This window comes from Pelobates fuscus, chromosome 6, assembly GCF_036172605.1.
Source record: "Pelobates fuscus isolate aPelFus1 chromosome 6, aPelFus1.pri, whole genome shotgun sequence".
NCBI classification, from domain to species: Eukaryota; Metazoa; Chordata; class Amphibia; order Anura; family Pelobatidae; genus Pelobates; species Pelobates fuscus.
Genome location: NC_086322.1, coordinates 27,951,571 through 27,971,902, shown reverse-complemented (window position 1 = coordinate 27,971,902; position 20,332 = coordinate 27,951,571). Strand labels below are relative to the sequence as shown.

Below are 20,332 nucleotides of genomic sequence, written 5' to 3'. Positions count from 1 at the left end.
ATCAGGCACCTACTCGAGAATTGATCTGTTTCTTCTCCTGCACAGATTTTTAAACCTGGTAAATACCTGCGAGTATGCCTCTATCACATAGTCTGATCACGCCCCAATATCATTATTCATTACAGTACCTTCCTTATACCCTACCAGGTCACAATGGAAACTAAATGACACCCTACTAAATCACCCGGAGATCCAAAACCGGATTAGGGAATCACTAACCCAATACTTTGAACTCAATGTACAACCAGACTCCTCATATCCTATAATTTGGGAAGCACACAAAAGCACAATCAGAGGCACAATTATCCAAGCAGCCTCTAGACTCAAAAAGCAACGGGAATCCCGTACTCTAAACCTAACCAGGGAGATCAGGGAGCTGGAAGGGACACATAAAAAAGACCTAAAATTAGCCACATACAAATCACTGGTAGAAAAAAGAAGAGAACTGAACACAAGTCTCAATGTTAACACCAAACAAGCACTAGCTAAAACCAGAGGCAACTACTATGCTCATGGGGGCAAATGTGGGAGACTTCTGGCACACGCACAAAAAAAAAAAAAGGAACACACATTTATAGCAGCCATCCGTAACACAGAGGGACAACTATCACACTTAATGACTGACATTCTCAAGGCATTTAAAGACTACTACTCAACACTTTACAACCTAAGACAAACACCCCCCTCCACAACAGACATCCACAATTTCCTATCGCAAAGAATACACTCCACCATTCCACAAAATATTTTTGAATCCCTAGACCAACCTATCTCAAGAGATGAATGCTTAGACGCAATCAAACACCTCCCAACAGGGAAGAGCCCTGGCCCAGATGGTCTAACGGCCAAATATTACAAGAATTACGCCGACATACTAGTACAGCACTTCCAAAATTTGTTCAATTCACTGCTCACAAATGACAATCTCCCCCCCCAAGCCTTAAACGCAACAATCACACTACTTCCCAAACTGGGAAAAGATTTGACCCAATGTGGGAGCTACAGGCCGATCTCATTGATAAATGTAGATTTGAAACTCTTCACAAAAATATTGGCTAATAGATTACGTCCCCTACTGCCAGGCCTTATCCACACAGATCAATCAGTCTTCATCCCGGGTAGAGAAGCCAAACACAACACTACAAAATTAATAAACCTCATACACCAAGCCGAGAGAGCAGGGCGCCTACGTCTACTCCTGTCAATTGATGCCGAAAAGGCGTTTAATAGGGTTGACTGGTCCCTGATCTCACATACCCTGCAATATATGGGCTTCGGTCCACATTGGCGAAAATGGTTTGATGCACTTTACTCAAATCCCACAGCGAGCATTCGCATCAACGGACAACTGTCCGAGCCTGTAAAAATCACAAATGGCACCAGACAGGGTTGCCCCTTATTCCCCCTCCTGTTTGTCCTGGTGCTCGAGCCCTTCATTCAGGGTATCAGGGACAATGCACACATCAAAGGAATTATAGCTGGCTCAGGAGAACACAAGATAGCAGCGTTTGCAGATGAAATGCTTTTTACAATCTCTGACCTCACATCATCTATACCTCCTTTGATGGCTGAGATTACCATCTACAGTTCCATCTCCAACTTCAAGGCGAATCTCAGTAAATGTGAGATTTTGTCATTGCATATCAGCCGCCAAGAAAAAACTAATATCCAAAAAGAACACCAATTTGTTTGGGCCACACACAGCATAAAATACCTAGGAATATACCTTACCAAAACACATCCCATCTATTTGAGAGCAATTGTTTACTAATCTAATGAAAGACATAGCCGCAGACCTCAATACCGAGAACAAGCCACAATTCGGATGGTTTTGTAGACTAAACATCTTAAAAATTAACATCCTGCCCAGAATATTATACTTACTACAAGTTCTACCAATTACACTGCCCAAGACGTGGTTCACACTAGTCCGAAAAACACTCACAACGTACATATGGTCAAATAAAAATCCGCGATTAGCATACTCACTACTTACAAGACCCAAGGAAGAGGGAAGCCTGGGTCTACCAGACATAGAACACTACCACCAAGCAGTCCTCCTGACCAGAATTTACGATTGGACTCTCCCACATTCATCCACACAATGGGTGACGATAGAAAACTCATTCTTTCGAGTGCCCATTTTTACGATACCCTGGCATAAATCGGGACAAGCACTCCTATGTCATAACCCCCATCCTACAATCACCCCAACACTCTGCATGTGGGCCAGAATAAGAACGCACCTCCCCGCTGTACCCTATTACGCACAATCCACTGTTCCAACCAGGGGAAGACGGCAGACGTTCAAACACTACCCCCATACAGACTACCTGAAATTAGGAGACCTCATGGGTGACACAGGAGACCAGATAAAACCAATGTGAGACCTCACGGACAAACAAAATGCGATGCAATTATTCCAATATAGACAACTCACCCATTTCATCCGCACAGGACCTTTAGTGCATAAACCATACCGAGCTAACACACGATTTGAACAACAATGCAAGGAACACTTACTAAAGAAAAAATTAATCTCAGTGATGTACAAAATAGTAGCACAAACACAACCTCACCACCCACCTGCCTTCACCACAACATGAGAGAAAGAACTTAATACTAGTATAGCTCCAGACACTTGGCGCCTCATATTCAAACAAATACACAGAACTTCCCGAAACACATTAACCCAAGAGGGAAACTACAAGAGGATAGCGAGGTGGCACTATACACCATCAAAACTAAAATCACTCTTCCCTGCACTCAACAACCTCTGTTGGAGGTGCAATGCTCCCGATGGAAACACCACACACATCTGGTGGACATGCAAGGTCATCAATAATTACTGGAAACGCATACAGGGTCTAATACAAACAGTATTAAACACACACATCCCATTTACACCAGAAACTCTCTTGTTCCTTATACCGCCCCAAACAATACCAAAACGGAAGACAGCCCTGCTAATGCACTTAATATCTGCTGCAAACCACCTCATCCCCACACTATGGAATCAACCAAATCCGCCCTCTATCCGCGAATGGATTCAAAGAGTAGAAATGATACGTGGTCTAGAAGAAACATGCTATTCCATGACAGAACAATACCAAGTATATACTGACACTTGACAACCTCAAGAATCCTCAAGAATCACCTCAAGAATCACTCATCATAGATAGCACGACCCTGTAGAACACTGGCCCAACCCTCCCCCCATGCACACCAATACAGTGATATGCACTCTATAATTGACAATTGGTTTTGGTTAATTAAATGGAATTAAACGGGGGTGACAGCCCCATATTTGAAACACACAGCAAGACCAATGACCACAACCTTAATTAACTGTTGGAATAACTACATAACTGTGACAATGGTTGTTCAATATAATCAATGTTCAATGTAATCCGTTGCTTTATGTAACTCGTAGTTGAAACAAAAAACAAAAAAAATAAGTATGTTGTACACTTGCAAATTTCCAATAAAAATTAAATAAATAAATAAAAAAAAACACACCATGCTTCCCTTACACACAGAGAAACACACAATGCATTAATTACACACAAAGACAATGCATCCCTTGCACATATACACAGAAACAAACAATGCCTCCCTCACACACACACTGCATCCCTTACACACAGAAACACACAATACATCCCTTACACACACACACACACACACACAAGAAAATATTTGTCATGGAATGTAGCATTTAGGAAGGAGATTGGAACATTTTTACCTGGAATTTTGCGTAAAAATCTTAAATTATATTGCATTATTAATATTCTCCCTTGCAAAAAAAAAATAAAATAAACACATGGGAGATCATGCCAAACTAATCTTATTTTTTTGATTGAGTAACTAAAATAATAGATCAGGGTGGTGCAGTACGCATTGCTTACCTAGATTTCAGTAAGGCATTTGACACTGTTGCACATAGAAGGCTTATCAATAAACTGCAATCTTTAAGTATGGATTACAATATTGTTGAATGGGTAAGGCAATGGCTGAGTGACAGGCAACAGAGGGTTGTAGTCAATGGAGTATATTCACTTGTCACCAGTGGGGTACCTCAGGGATCTGTACTTGGACCCATTCTCTTTAATATTTTTATTATTGATATTGCAGAAGGTCTTGATGGTAAGGTATGTCTTTTTGCTGATGATACTAAGATATGTAACAGGATTGATGTTCCAGGAGGGATAAGCCAAATGGTAAATGATTTAGGTAAACTAGAAAAATGGTCAGAGTTGTGGCAACTGACATTCAATGAGGATAAGTGCAAGATAATGCATCTTGGACGTAAAAAAACTGAAAGACTGGTGAGACCTCAATTGGAGTATTGTACGCAGTACTGGAGCTTCAGAAGGATATTGATACTTTAGAGAGAGTTCAGAGAAGGGCTACTAAAGTGATTCATGGATTGCAGGATAAAACTTGCCAGGAAAGGTTAAAGGTTTTTAACATGTATAGCTTGGAGGAAAGACGAGATAGGGGGGATATGACAGAAACATTTAAATACATAAAGGGAATCAACACAGTAAAGGATGAGACTATAGTTAAAAGAAAAAAAACTACCGAAACAAGAGGACATGGTCTTAAATTAGAGGGGGCAAAGGTTTAAAAATAATATCAGGAAGTATTACTTTACTGAGAGGGTAGTGGATGCATGGAATAGCCTTCCGACTGAAGTGGTAGAGGTTAACACAGTAAAGGAGTTTAAGCATGCATGGGATGTGCATAAGGCTATCCTAACTATAAGATAAAGCCAGGGACCAATGAAAGTATTTAACAAATTGGGCAGACTAGATGGGCCGAATGGTTCTTATCTGCCGTCACATTCTATGTTTATATGTTTATATGTTTCTATATTCCAATCTTTAATACTATTAAAGGAACAATCCAGCCAACCTTGAATGGTTTGACTTCCTACCTGGGTCCATCAGGTTCCACTTCCTGCAGTTACTTTAAACACCTTAGAGTTATTAGTTCTTAAACAGGAGTTCCTATTGTTGCCCTGCTAGGATTCACCGGCTGATTTCGACATGTCTTCCATAGTCTAACATCTAACATGCCGTATATCAAATCACTGTATTCTCTATGTCCATGAACTTATACAGTTCATCAAATCACTGTATTCTCTATGTCTATGAAATTATATTTCAGCAAATCACTGTATTCTCTATAAATATGAACTTATACAATTCATCTGATCACTGTTTTCTCTATGTCTAGGAATATATCACAGTTTAGATCACAGATTGCTGAGTTTCAATACAGTGTATATATCACAGCTTGATGTGTTTTTGGCAGTTTATACCACAGTTTACTGAGAATTTTTAAATGTCAGTATACATCTCAGAGCACTGTGAGTTACATGTATATATGATACTTGGTTATGCAGGCTCTGTACAGGGTGTATACAGAGCTAATTTGCTAGTTAGCTCTAAGATTGATGTGCTTTACAGTATATACATTCTGGTCTAGCTATGGGGTCTCAGATGAGACTACTCTGGTATAAGTCGCTGTCCATGGCATGTATTAAAAGCTAAACAGACCTAACTCTGGCTCCAACTGGTATGGGAGACCAGTCTATGCTGATACTATTAAATTTTATCAGCTTCTATGGCAAGATTCATTGAGTTGACTATGGTTTAACCCTACTCCTGAAAGAGACCATAGGTACAATACCCTTCAGGTGGTATGACGATGATGATCTATTATATATAGATAAGAAATCTCACACGGATCTGTAGGTGATTTAACGAAGGTATCGCTCAGTATATCTTGCTTTTATGGACACTATAATCACTGGAACAACTTCAGCTTATACCCAATATATCTGGAATACCACTATTTTGCCTGCTGGGCATTTAGGGACTGCCAGTCCCGGTTCAGATTATTCACACAGTATTACACTGTCTGAAAGGGTTGGTGTCTAGGGGTCCTATGTCATAGGAGACCCTGAGGACCTACAGATATTTAGGGGACTCTTCCCAAACTTAGGGTCTCAATTACTCATTTAATACACAACCCAGGATGGGCCTGCTACGTCTGCTCCCCATTGATTGGTCTGTCATGTCTGTGCCCTATTGATTGGCCTGCTATTTTTGTGCCCCATTGATTGGCCTGCAATGTCTGTGCCCATTGATTGGCCTGCTATGTCTGTGCCCCATATAATGCCCTGCTATGTCTGTGCCCATTGAATGGCCTGCTCTACCTGTGCCCATCGTTGGCCGGTTCTATCTGGACCCGAACCCCCTTTTGGAAAGGTGAAGGCCCTACACCTTATGCCCTGAGGGGCAAAACCTTTATGAAGATTCCCGGGCACGCAATCACGGTTTACACCAACCAGTGGTGACACATCTCCAAAGAGAATTTCGCACAAGCAGGGACCAGTGCTCGGACGCAGACAGGGGAACACGGTTCCATGCCTTCAACAACTAACCATTTAGCTGCCTTCCAGGTATCCACCTTGGGTATTGGTAGTTAGTTCTACATCATGTTTAACTCCTTACCCTCTCAGTTGGGTTTCCTGGTCTTGCTTCTTCCGATCGGTTATTCACCTTCTCCGAGGTTCGTATTATTATTATTATTATTATGTAATATCTACATTATTTGTTGTTTCTTGGTCATCCTGGATCCTGCGTGTGCGCACTAGATATGGGCGGTCCGTGGGTAGTTTCCATCATTGTTTCCGAAAGTTCCCCTGATTCATCATTAGAGGGCGCGACCCTCCTTCTACCTCAGCCCGATTCCAAGCTGGATACAGAGGACATGTTTTGAGTGACACATTCTCATAAAGGGAACCGGATACGGATGTAAACTCTAAGGTTTGTTTATTAACGGGTGCGGCACGCTCATGCTGTCAGCCAGGCGCTGACACGGAGTTCGATCACATTATTACAAAGTGCGGCTCTCACATACACTCAAGGCACTATGGTGCCATCTATTTAGTCATCACACAGGTTTGTACCTGTACAGGACAATGATGACTGCTTAGAGGATCGCCCCTCCTGCATTCGATTAGATCTAACAACTGTGCTACCAATATCAATAACTGTGCTACCACTAGGGGTATATTATACCCGATCTTGTAGGTGGCGTGTGGACCAGGAACCCCTACATGAGTTTGACAGGTCGGGCATGGAACAGGATCGTACAAACGGGTAATCGGATTAATTCACTCTCTCACTAAAGCACGTGAGGACTCTTCTTTGTTATCACCCTTAGACGATATATATCTGGATGGAAATCTCAACCCCGGTTTATGTTCTCATCCGTTTGAATATTTCCGGGATTCACATTCCCCAGAATAGTTAATCACTGTTCCACCACAACCCCACGTACAATGGATCTATCAGAGGATGGTGTTTTTTCCATATTTGGGATGCTTCGTCAGCTGGCATCTTCATCGATCCGTCTATCACTTCTCGCAGTTGGAGGATCCATTTGGATTGCTCTTATATCTCACGGAATAGGTACCAGTGAAACAAACAGTGTTGAATTTGTTGGCTGAGCGTTAAAACAGCAAATACAAAGTCTCCTGTCATGTTATAAAATTGTAGATTATGCTAGCTTTAGTGTAACTATAATCTTAATTTTAATAATGACAAGAGGTGAATATTTCCCGCCTATTCTTATCCCTCCCTTGTTTAATTTTATAGTTTGAGTCCTTCAGGTATGTATGCAACTCTGCTTGCTGTCTCTGCTACCTGTCACTTGTTCTTATGTCTGTTTTTCATAAGTAGGGTTGGGATCTATGTAGGTTACGGTAAAAATTTTGGTTTTTGCTTGGGTACCTACTTGCTTGTTCAAAGTACCGTATTTTTCGCTCCATAAGACGCACCTCACCATAAGACGCACCTAGTTTTTAGAGGAAGAAACCCAGAAAAAAAATATTCTGAACAAACTGTCCCATAGTGTTTCTTACTATGGGACAGTTTGTACAGAATATTTTTTTTCTCCCCTGTCCCATAGTGTCCCCCCCTCCCATAGTCTTCTCCTCTCTCCCATAGTCTTCACTCATCCCCTCCCCATAGTCTTCACCCACCCCCTCCCCATAGACTTTATCCACCCCCTCCCCATAGACTTCATCCACCCCCTCCCCATAGACTTCATCCACCCCCTCCCCATAGACTTCATCCACCCCCTCCCCATAGACTTCATCCCCCCCTCCCCATAGACTTCATCCACCCCCTCCCCATAGACTTCATCCACCCCCTCCCCATGGACTTCATCTCCCCCCTTCCCATAGACTTCATCTCCCCCCCTTCCCATAGACTTCATCTCCCCCCTCCCCATAGACTTCATCTCCCCCCCTTCCCATAGACTTCATCTCCCCCCTCCCCATAGACTTCATCTCCCCCCTCCCCATAGACTTCATCTCCCCCCCTCCCCATAGACTTCATCTCCACCCTCCCCATAGACTTTATCTCCCCCACTCCCCATAGACTTCATCTCCCCCCCTCCCCATAGACTTCATCCCCCCTCCCCATAGGCTTCATCCCCCCGCTCCCCATAGGCTTCATCCCCCCCTCCCCATAGACTTCATCCCCCTCCCCATATTCTTCTCTCCCATACTGTCCCCCTCCCCTTGTCCCATAATTATTTACCTGTCTTGTAGCATTGGCCGGCAGCACAGGGCGCACCGCGGTAGTGGAACTTGAATTTCATGTTCCGGTTTCAGGCGGGACTGAAAGGAAGTGCGCACTCAGCTTGTGCACACTTCCTTTCAGTCCCGCCGGAAACCGGAACATGAAATTCAAGTTCCACTACCGCGGTGCGCCCTGTGCTGCCGGCCAACGCTGCAAGACAGGTAAGTAAAGCTTCATATTCGCTTCATAAGACGCACAGACATTTCCTTTCACTTTTGAGGGGAAAAAAAGTGCGTCTTATAGAGCTAAAAATACGGTACATTTCATTGGCTAACCAACCTGTTCAACTATGTTTTCTTTTGTTTCAGTTTACAGTCCATCAACACCATCTGGTTCGACAGCTCTTCTCGGATGGTGGACATTGTCATTTTCATTATATCTAGGACTTCGTTTCTTCCCCATTATGTTTTCTATATTTTGTTCTGTCTTGTCGCAGCTTGAAAGAGGAAATGATGCATGGGAAGGGGAGTTTTATAGTACCTAACTTTTTTCTCATTTGTTGTTTTTCTGTGCTTCTGTGGAGTTCTAGTAAAGAGAGACTTAAGCAAATACTTGCCTCCTGTCATTAATAAAATTAAGATTATAGGACTACCTTCTCTAACATCAGTTGTTTTAAGTGTTAAACTCTATCAGATTGACCAGTATTGCTTCAGACTTGTGGAAGAGAGGAAATCTCTCAAAAGCTTGTCTTTGAAATATTATATTAGTCCAATAAAAAAGGTATCATTGCATACTGCAATACTCTGGTAATTTGGCATCTAATTTTCTAGTAACTATCATACTTCTTTTAAATATCGGTCAGTGGCTACTGAGTAATCAGTGTTTGGTTCAGTTTTCTCTGAATATCACTTTACCTTCTACAAAGCATGGATGTATTTACCTATTTATATTTTAGTTACTCTTTTTAACCCCTTAAGGACCAAACTTCTGGAATAAAAGGGAATCTTGACATGTCACACACGTCATGTGTCCTTAAGGGGTTAATCACTGTTGAGACACTTCCATACATAGCACCATATATATATTTTTCAGGCCTGATGGTTCTTTAGATTATTACTATCTTTGCATTGTACATTTGGCAATAATGCCAGGCTGTACTTTGCAACATTATTTGCTACTAAACTTGTAATATTGTCTACACCAGGGCTTCCCAAACTTTTATGGGCCTAGACCCACTTTTGAAACCAGTAATCTTTCGAGACCCACTTGCTTTTAATGCATATTTTAAAAATGAATAAACTTGGCACATCCTGGCAGCTTTAGAGGCAGATAATTAGCGCACCATGGCAATCAGTTTTAGATGCATAAAATTGCAACATAATGGCAACCAGTTTCAGAGGCATTCAATTTCACACACCATGACAATCAGCTTTAGAGTCATAACATTGGCACACCATGGCAATCATTTTTAGATGCATTAAATTGCCATATCATGGCAGCTTTAGATGCATAAAATTGACACGCCATGGCAATCCGCTTTAGATGCATAAAATTGGCACACCATGGCAATCAGCTTTAGATTCATAAAATTGGCATATCATTGCAGCTTTAGAGGCATAAAATTGGCACATAATGGAAATCAGCTTTAGAAGCATACAATTAGCACACCATGGTAATCTGCTTTAGAAGCATAAACTAGGCACATCATTGCAATCAGCTGTAGATGCATACAATTGGCACACCATGACAATTAGCATTAGAGGCATACAATCGGCACACTGTGGCAATCAGCTCTAGAAGCACAAACTAGGCACATCATGGCAATCAGTTTTAGAGGCATACCATTGGCACATCATGGCAATCATTTATAGATGCATAAAATTGGCACATCATGGCAATCAGCTTTGGAGGCATACAATTGGCACATCATGGCAATTAGCTTAAGAGGCATAAAATTGGTACACCATGGCAATCCGTTTTAGAGGCATACAATTGGCACATCATGGCAATCAGTTTTAAAAGCATACCATTGGCACATCATGGCAATCAGCTTTAGATGCATAAAATTATCACATCATGGCAATCTGCTTTCGATTGATATAATTGTCACACCATGGCAATCACCATGCATACACTTTCCAAATAATAGCAACCAGTTTTAGATGCATAAACCTGGCATATCATGGCAGATTTAGAGGCATTGTTTTGATATATCATGGCAGTTTTAGTGGCAGAAACGTGGCAGAAACGTGGAATATTATGGAAATCAGTTTTAGAGGCATACAACTAGTTACCCACAGACTGAGGCAGAACCAGAAGCACTGTGTCCCTCTCTTTCATCCAGGCACCTCTCGTTGAGTATCCCAGTGGTAGATCCCCATCTGTTGGAGAACTCCAACAATGCTATGCCAGCTGAGGATCTACCATTTTCTCACCGTTGCAGGGTTGTATTTGTGAGCAGTGTTTGAGCATTCGAATGTAAGCATGTTTTTTATGAAGTATATGCATTGATGTATGGGTGTATTTGTATGTACTGTTGCCATTGGAATGTAGTGGTGTACTTGTGTGTAGTGTTTGTGTTTTAATTCAGAGGTATTTGCCCTGAATGTACATGTTTGAATGCAGGTATGCATTTGTGTGTAGTTTATACACTTCCACACACACACCCACACACACACACACTCATGCAAATATACAGACACACAAATACACAGACTGAAACAGCAATACACACACTGACACAACACACACACAGACACACAAATACACAGAAACACAAAAGAACACACAGAGACAGGAGCTGAGAGTCACCATATGTGTGTGAGGTAAGTGAGAGTAACAGTGTGGGGAATGTGAGAGTGACAGTGTGAGGGAAGGTGACAGTGTGGTGGGAAAGAGAGGGTGATAGTGGAGGAAGGAGGTGACAGTGTGGGGGGAGAAGATGGTGACAGTGGGGGGGGTGAGGGTGACAAAGGGAGAGGGTCAGGGTGACTGTGTGGGAGAGAGGTGAGAGTGACAGTGGAAGGGAAGGGTCAGGGTGTCAGTGTAGGAGGCAGGTCAGAGTGACAGTGGGAGGGAAGAGTCAGGGTGACAGTGTGGGAGGGAGGTGAGGTGGATATCCATTAAAATACTCTCCTTCCCTCCTCCCTCTTAGTCAGGTGGCTCTTGCTGTTTTGTCTGCAGCTCCACCTCCGCTGGCTGTAGACCATGCAGACATTATCACTCGAGCTCTGGCTTGTGAAGTCTCAGAGCATTGATGTGGTAACCCGTGGTAACACTCTGTGATTGGCCGAGCTCGCTGACAGTTAATGTGTGGTCTGCAGCACTGCCCCCAGCGGAGGCGTAGCTGCAGCCTGGAGGGGCGCAGGGCATTCTCCCTGTCACAGAGGGGCCCCGCACCCAGTGGCACTCCTTGCAAGTCACTGGGACCCCTCTTGGTGTCGGGCCCTCGGTCATGGACCGAGGGCCTGACGGTCTCCCGAGTCCTCGGTGGCCACAGATGCGTGAGTCAGCACAACCCATCTAAAATCACACTTTGGAAAGCCCTGGTTTAGAAAATTGCCCTCATTTCCAGGTGCTATCCTCTTAGACTTTATTTCTTTACATGTTAAATTAGTCTTTTAAACCCTATGTTTTGTTTTAGGTTCCAAGATCTCAGTGCTCAGATATATGTTTGCCAGGATACAGGAAAGTTCAGAGGAGTGGATTTCAAGCTTGTTGTTATGACTGTGCCCTATGTCCAGCTGGAGAAATAACCAATACAACTGGTATAGTATAATGATTGTGTTGTATCATGTCATACTCAATATACGATATATATGGCTTGCCAGATATACACATAAGTTAAAATAGGTAAATAAAGCCTTTGGGTCCGCGTGATCCACATATAATTACACAGAGGTTTTAAAACTCCCTTATGCCCCACCTTACATGATGTGGGTGAGCGCATATCAAATAAACATTGTGTAACCTGCAGCAGCTCAATAATTGATACCCCATCCCCTGTTCTAAAATAATAGAGGAAGTTTGTCTATGGTCCCCCCTTATCCCCATTCCTACCCTGAAAAAAAATAGCAGCTAGGCAGCTATGGCTGCCCAGTTGCTGACAACTCTGTCCTGTTGAGATAGTGCTTTTAAATTCAGGAGAGAAACAAGACCAATATGGCATTTACTCACAACCTTACTATATGTAAGCAGTTTCAATATAAGATCTATGAAGGGTATAATAAACTCGTTTAAATAGATATAGGTGAACCAAAGTGCTTAATGTGAGGTCAAGATAGTGAACATAATGGAGAGATTACAACTACCCCATGAGAATGGCCAAATGAGGGTCTTAAGGATAGATATGTTGCCAATAACATGTAGTATAATGGGGTATTATGCAACCCCTGTAAGACTGATGTAAGGCCCAAATGAGGTTTCAAATTAGGACATAGCATGTAGCCCACTGTGGGGCATATGACCGTACATTGTAAAGGCCGAGTGAAGGCCATGAGTAGGAAATTGCGTATAATACCAGAAGGTGTCCCAGTTTGTGTCCTGAGTTACGGGATGGTTGTGCCGCTGTGTTGGGATTAATGCAGGTGAAGGTAGGATGTGAATCAGAGAATTGTATGTAGCCAAGACATGTTGGTGATGAGATGGTAGAGAACCTGATAGAGTTACTAATAAGTTGGAGATGTTGTATGTAGCCAAGACATGTTGGTGATGAGATGGTAGAGAACCTGATATAGTTACTAATAAGTTGGAGAAGTTGTATGTAGCCAAGACATGTTGGTGATGAGATGGTAGAGAACCTGATATAGTTACTAATAAGTTGGAAAAGTTGTATGTAGCCAAGACATGTTGGTGATGAGATGGTAGAGAACCTGATATAGTTACTAATAAGTTGGAGAAGTTGTATGTAGCCAAGACATGTTGGTGATGAGATGGTAGAGAACCTGATATAGTTACTAATAAGTTGGAGATGTTGTATGTAGCCAAGACATGTTGGTGATGAGATGGTAGAGAACCTGATATAGTTACTAATAAGGTGGAGAAGTTGTATGTAGCCAAGACATGTTGGTGATGAGATGGTAGAGAACCTGATATAGTTACTAATAAGTTGGAAAAGTTGTATGTAGCCAAGACATGTTGGTGATGAGATGGTAGAGAACCTGATATAGTTACTAATAAGTTGGAGAAGTTGTATGTAGCCAAGACATGTTGGTGATGAGATGGTAGAGAACCTGATATAGTTACTAATAAGTTGGAGAAGTTGTATGTAGCCAAGACATGTTGGTGATGAGATGGTAGAGAACCTGATATAGTTACTAATAAGTTGGAGAAGTTGTATGTAGCCAAGACATGTTGGTGATGAGATGGTAGAGAACCTGATATAGTTACTAATAAGTTGGAGAAGTTGTATGTAGCCAAGACATGTTGGTGATGAGATGGTAGAGAACCTGATATAGTTACTAATAAGTTGGAGAAGTTGAATGTAGCCAAGACATGTTGGTGATGAGATGGTAGAGAACCTGATAGATTTACTAATAATCATCTAGTTTATGAAATGGTGAAACAGAATAGAACTTGTATGCAAACACTTAGAAAGCATAATATAATACATACCCACGGAGCCAAATAAAACAGGGTGTTGCAGACAGAATTAAGCAGGAACAGAGACCTCTAGAATGCCACAGTGGCTGAACAGGTTAGCGGCCGTGACAGCTGTACTTAATCGATAGGAAGAGACAGGAGCTATAAGATATACATTTAAAAAAAAAAAAAAAACTACATGTGTAATGCTTAGGAAGATGAAAAATACTTATGCATACACAACAGGCATGGAAGATTAGGGATGAAAGCAAAGCAAATGCTAGAACAATGGTAGAATATCTCAGTATTATTAACATCAGATAAAACTTGCTTAAACTGAACATGACTGAATGAGGTTTACATAATGCGTGTAGACCCTACACATAAGACAGTAATCACAATACCTAAGCTGGCCTAATATGGCCAAATATGATTGACATGTGTTATCTATTTAACCCCTTAAGGACACATGATGTGTGTGACATGTCATGATTCCCTTTTATTCCAGAAGTTTGGTCCTTAAGGGGTTAAACGAGTTTATTATACCCTTCATAGATCTTATATTGAAACTGCTTACATATAGTAAGGTTGTGAGTAAATGCTATATTGGTCTTGTTTCTCTCCTGAATTTAAAAGCACTATCACACCACGGGACATCAACCAGTTTTGCCCAACTGCATATCCCGTTTGCTGAAGATGTGGAGGGGGGACAGGTGACATGTGCCACATATGGTGGAGGTGTGGGGGGAACAGTAGTGGCCACGATACGGGAAGTTACAGGTGCAAACATATCCCTTGAAATGGACAACCTACTACTAGTGATGTCCCGAACAGTTCGCCGGGAACTGTTCGCTGGCGAACATAGCTAGTTCGTGGCGAACGCGGCGGGCGAACATATGCGATGGTCGGTCCGCCCCCTATTAGTCATCATTGAGTAAACTTTGACCCTGTACCTCACAGTCGGCAGACACATTCCAGCCAATCAGCAGCAGACCCTCCCTCCCAGACCGTTCTACCTCCATGACGAATAGGGGGCGGACCAAACATTGCATATGTTCGCCCGCCGCGTTCGCCACGAACAAGCTATGTTCGCCAGCGAACAGTTACCGGCGAACTGTTCGGGACATCACTACCTACTACTCCTACAGATACAGTAGATACTTAACTAAATTCAATAACTCGTTGCTGTATTTTAAGTCGGTCATTGCAAGCCTGTTGAAGGCGACCAAGGCTCCAGGCCTACGGGAATGAATAGCTAAAATTGAGTACTTCCGTATCTTATCCATATCAGTATGATAGGATTTGGCAATCTTGGCTCTCCTATATGGGAGTGGGAGGAAGGGGGCGAAGGGTACATACAAGGGGGACGTGCACTACACGTCAAAATAGCCTGTTCGATACTCACAACTCTAACACAGGGCATGGTTGGGATGGAGACCCGTTTAGACTACGATATCTGCATTCTCCTCCTTATTTTTTTTTTGTTTACTCACGTCTACATAATAGTCACCCTCATGCTTAGGAATAGTGTGTATAACAACATACGCTAAAATGTTATACTATACTGTTTGATTAGCGGTTCTTTTCTTTTCTGTACATAGTGTGTTACTGGTTTGATATGCATTCACCCAATCATATGTTCTCAATACTTGAGCAAAATGTGAGATAAGAGACATATCGCGGGAGTACGGGAGCCCTGGGCAGCTTTTACTTCTATTAAGTGGAAAGTTTACTGATTAGATGAAAAGCTTAAGTTGCCCATAATGCTAATAATGTGTATGGTAGAAAATAAGAAAGAAATAAGAAATATATGGCATAGTGCAATACTGTATATACTATAATTGAATATATGGGCAAGTGACAAATGCTCACTCACACTTTAACATCCCAAGAAGTGCCTTTGAAAAATATACTTGGTGTGTCTTCTTTGCTTCAAATACTTGGTAAATGTGAATCTCACATAAAAAACAAAGTGCAAAAAAATAGATTGGCTGACACTCAGTTCCCATGCATTGTAACTCATGTCCTAATTTTAGTTGGAAACATTTCCACTATATAGGTTTAGAAACAATTAATAATCATTGGAGGGGTGGCAATCTCATTAAAAGATTGGCACAGCGAGAAACGTATTGGATCAATATATTAAAAAACCCTTCAAACAGGAGGACTAAATGCAGATATAGATCTGTGGTGCTTCTTAGAGTAATTCTTTTTTCCTCTGCTCTCTTTTCTTTTGCTCTCTATGGGTGGTGTATATTGTCATATATCCCTCTATATGTTTTTTGGTATTGAAAAAGCCAAGAATCTATTCTATTTTTTCCTACCATCGAATATAGAGGAACGTTTCCTCTCAAAATTATAAATACTTGGTCTTCTAGTGGCATTAGATATGCCTTAATTTTAAAATTACAGATTTTCTGTTGAATGTAGAAAAACTACCATGTTTTATTATTTCACATCTTTTATTATTACTATTTTTTATATATATTTATTTTTTGCAGAATTATTTTTTAATGCATTTATGGCATTATTTGGAATATCTTGGCTTGTGCATATTACATTATGCAGTGTGCATGCTGCCTTATGCAGTATGGAGTTAGGCATTCATGCACACTGACATAAATATATCAATGTAAGAAACACAGGTTACTGGTGTGTTTGTTTTGTCTTTTATAAATAAAGTTTATTCAAAAAATCTTTAAATCAGTAATATCTCTTTAACCTGTTTTGTCTTTTATAAATAAAGATTATTCAAAAAACCCTTTAAATTAGCAATATCTCTTTAACCTCTTTGCCATTCCCTTTTGTACACTCCCCCCATTTGTATTTCTATTCAGAAACAGTCTCTTTTGGACTTTTTTCAACATCTCAGCCTGTCATTATGAGTGACAGCCGAAACTAAGGTGGAACGCATAGCTGGAACGCATGACGTCATCACGCACGTCACGTGACCGCACAGGACACACGAAACCCGGAAGTAACTCAAATTTGAATTGAAAACAGCTGAAGAGAAATGGAATCATCTGCTGAACCATCATTGGGACAGATTGGGGGTGGTATATATTAGGGGATGTTTGTAACTAGGTTTGTATGTATTTTAATTCATCATCTTTGTTAAAGATTGTCCCTGAGGAAGTCCCTAACAGGGAAGAAACGCGTTGGACTGATTTACCTGCTTTTATTTACTATGATGTAAGTAATAAATGCTTTTTTTACTCTTTACTCATACAGTCATCCAATCTATTTTTTTGCACTTTGTTTTTTATGTGAGATTCACATTTACCAAGTATTTGAAGCAAAGAAGACACACCAAGTATTTTTCTGAAGGCACTTCTTGGGATTTTAAAGTGCGAGTGAGCATTTGTCACTTGCCCATATATCCAATTATAGTATATACAGTATTGCACTATGCCATATATTTCTTATTTCCCTAGCTTGGAATAGCTCTATACCATACACATGTTGAATTGAAGATAGGAGGAAATCTTCGGGCATATCCTATATTGCTAAGGGAAGTTATTTCACTTTTTATCACAATCACTTTTCAAATTTAGATTTATACAGCACTGTATGTGGACACTATCCATGAGTGTGTGAGAAATTCTATATATCTTTCATAATGCTAATCATACAGTTCTATGTTGGCATTTCCCGATAATACCTTTCCATTGGGAAATTGAGGACAGGTATTATTGGACAGGTATTATATCTTTTACTATAGGATCCTCATTAATATAAACTTTGCAAAAATTGTTATTTAAAATGTCTGCCTTTTCTTGGTCTTAATTAACTAACATGCCCATCTCTTTTTAATTTTAATTTATGTGTGGAAAACTATACCGATTATATGTAATTGGTCTGATTATGTTTTACTGTATATCTTGTGATCGACCTTTTCAAAGCGCAATGTAAGCTCTTTCTTATTTGTCATTTTGCTGCGAACGTTTGTGTATGTTATTTTTCAATAAAAAGAAATCGAATAAAAAAAAATCAGCCCATTCTGGAAGTGCAGGGCTATTTGCATGCCTCTGCCATACATCTGGCTTGCCTGTGTAAAAAAAAAAAAAAAAAAATGGAAGGATGGAGGATTGGATAAATGGATTGGATGGATGGGTGGATGAATTATGGTAGACATTAGCATTGGCAGTTAATGATGATCAGACTAATAACTGCAACACAGACTTAAAATACAAGTTTTACGCTATATTCCCATTTAACTTTGGAAATTGTTCTGTTTTCCAGACAGTGAGAACTGTATTAAATGTGCAGACAACGAATGGCCAAACAACAAGAAGGATACGTGTGTTCCTAGAGTGGAGGAATTTCTATCATACAGTGATGATGTTCTTGCTTCTGTTTTCATATTTACCTCAGTTTTACTCTTCATTATAACTATTATGATATTAGTCATTTTTATTGTATACAGAGACACAGCAATTGTCAAAGCCAACAACAAGAGTCTCAGCTTTGCCCTCCTGGTGTCCATCATGCTGAGCTTCCCATGTGTGATTTTGTTCCTCGGTCGTCCTGTGGATATAACTTGCATGCTGCGTCAATCGTCATTTGCTATCATTTTCTCAACAGCGATCTCTTGTGTTTTGGGGAAGACTGTCATGATCTACATCATCTTCAAAGCTACTAAACCTGGAAGTACCTGGAAAAATTGGGTTAATAGGAAAATATCTAATTTTGTAGTCCTGATTTTCTCATCTTTTCAAATTTTTATTAATATAATATGGCTGGCAAATTCTTCCCCATTTAAGGAACTGGACACACACTCTTATCCAGGAAAGATCATTGTTCAGTGTAATGAAGGTTCAGTTATTGCCTTCTACTCTGTCCTGGGTTATATGGGGTTCCTGGCAGCTGTTAGTTTTGTTATAGCTTTTTTAGCTAGGACGTTACCGGACACTTTTAATGAAGCCAAGTACATCACCTTCAGCATGCTGGTATTCTGCAGTGTTTGGATTGCAATGATCCCAGGCTATCTGAGCACCAAAGGGAAATACATGGTGGCTGTAGAAATTTTTGCATTATTGACCTCAAGTGCTGGACTTTTAGGCTGTATTTTTTTTCCTAAATGCTATCTAATTTTACTTAGACCAGAAATGAATACAAAATCCTATTTGATTGGGAGTAGAAATAAAATAATATCCACTGACTTTTAACATATTTTTCATATGCATTATGTTTTCCATACATTAAAACATAAAGGTACATCAAAATCAAAGCGCTAAAATACTAATTTACTATAGATACACAGTATAATCTTTGATGATACATTTGATAATATCTTGGAATCTCATTATATAAGCTTCATATTGATTGGAAATTAAGTAACTGTTTAGTTATGACACAATGGGACCTCCTATTCTTTGTTATATTATGTAGATCTCCTGGAACTCATAACTAAACAGTTGCATTCCTGTCAAATCATAACAAGCTTACATAAGTAGATTCCACCTCTATCATTGACAAAGTTATCTTAGTAGCATAAACTGTATATATATCACAAATATCTTTATCTGCCATTATTTTTCTGTTTTATTATCTATTATAAGCTGTTTAAACCAAATTAACACCATTGTGTATAGGCTCAATTGTCACAAGTTATTCCCTTTCCTTGAGCCACAGAAAAAAGACTAATGCGAGTCGACCTGTGTTTAGACCCACGTCCCCTACCTTTTTACTCTGCTGTCTCCTCTTCTTCTACTTCCTCCCTCTCTTTTTAGTCCTCCTCTATTTTTTTCTTTTCAATTTCATCATCATCCCAGTTCTTTACACACCACATTCTGCCTCTCTAGCAGACCTTCCACTCATAGTTACATAGGATGAAAATAAATATGTGTCCATCAAGTCTATTCAGCCTTTCTCACAATTGATTTTTGCTGTTCCAAAAAAAAAAAAAAAAAAAAAATCTGTGCTTAGACCCATTCTCTTTAATATTTTTATTAGTGATATTGCAGAAGGTCTTGATGGTAAGGTACAGGGCCGGACTGGGAAAAAAATTAGGCACAGGCATTTTTCAATAAGAGTGGCCCCCTAAGAAGGGGGCGGGGCCAGGGAGGGTGTGTTTTGTCATCACTAATGACAAGCACGCCCCCTCTCAAAGTGAGCATGTTGGTTCAATGCGCAGAGCCCCGCTGAAG

General features: G+C 40.6%; 1 protein-coding gene across 1 annotated transcript in view; it reads left to right on the top strand.

Annotated features, from left to right (window-relative positions):
- Window positions 1–19,351, top strand: part of LOC134566029 (uncharacterized) — a 116,940-nt gene extending 97,589 nt beyond the window's left edge. Inside the window, exons 8-9 of the mRNA XM_063425743.1 lie at window positions 12,247–12,370; window positions 18,426–19,351. Coding sequence (XP_063281813.1) covers window positions 12,247–12,370; window positions 18,426–19,351 — 1,050 coding nt within the window. The remainder of the gene's footprint in view (window positions 1–12,246; window positions 12,371–18,425) is intronic.
- Window positions 19,352–20,332: the final 981 nt, after the last annotated feature.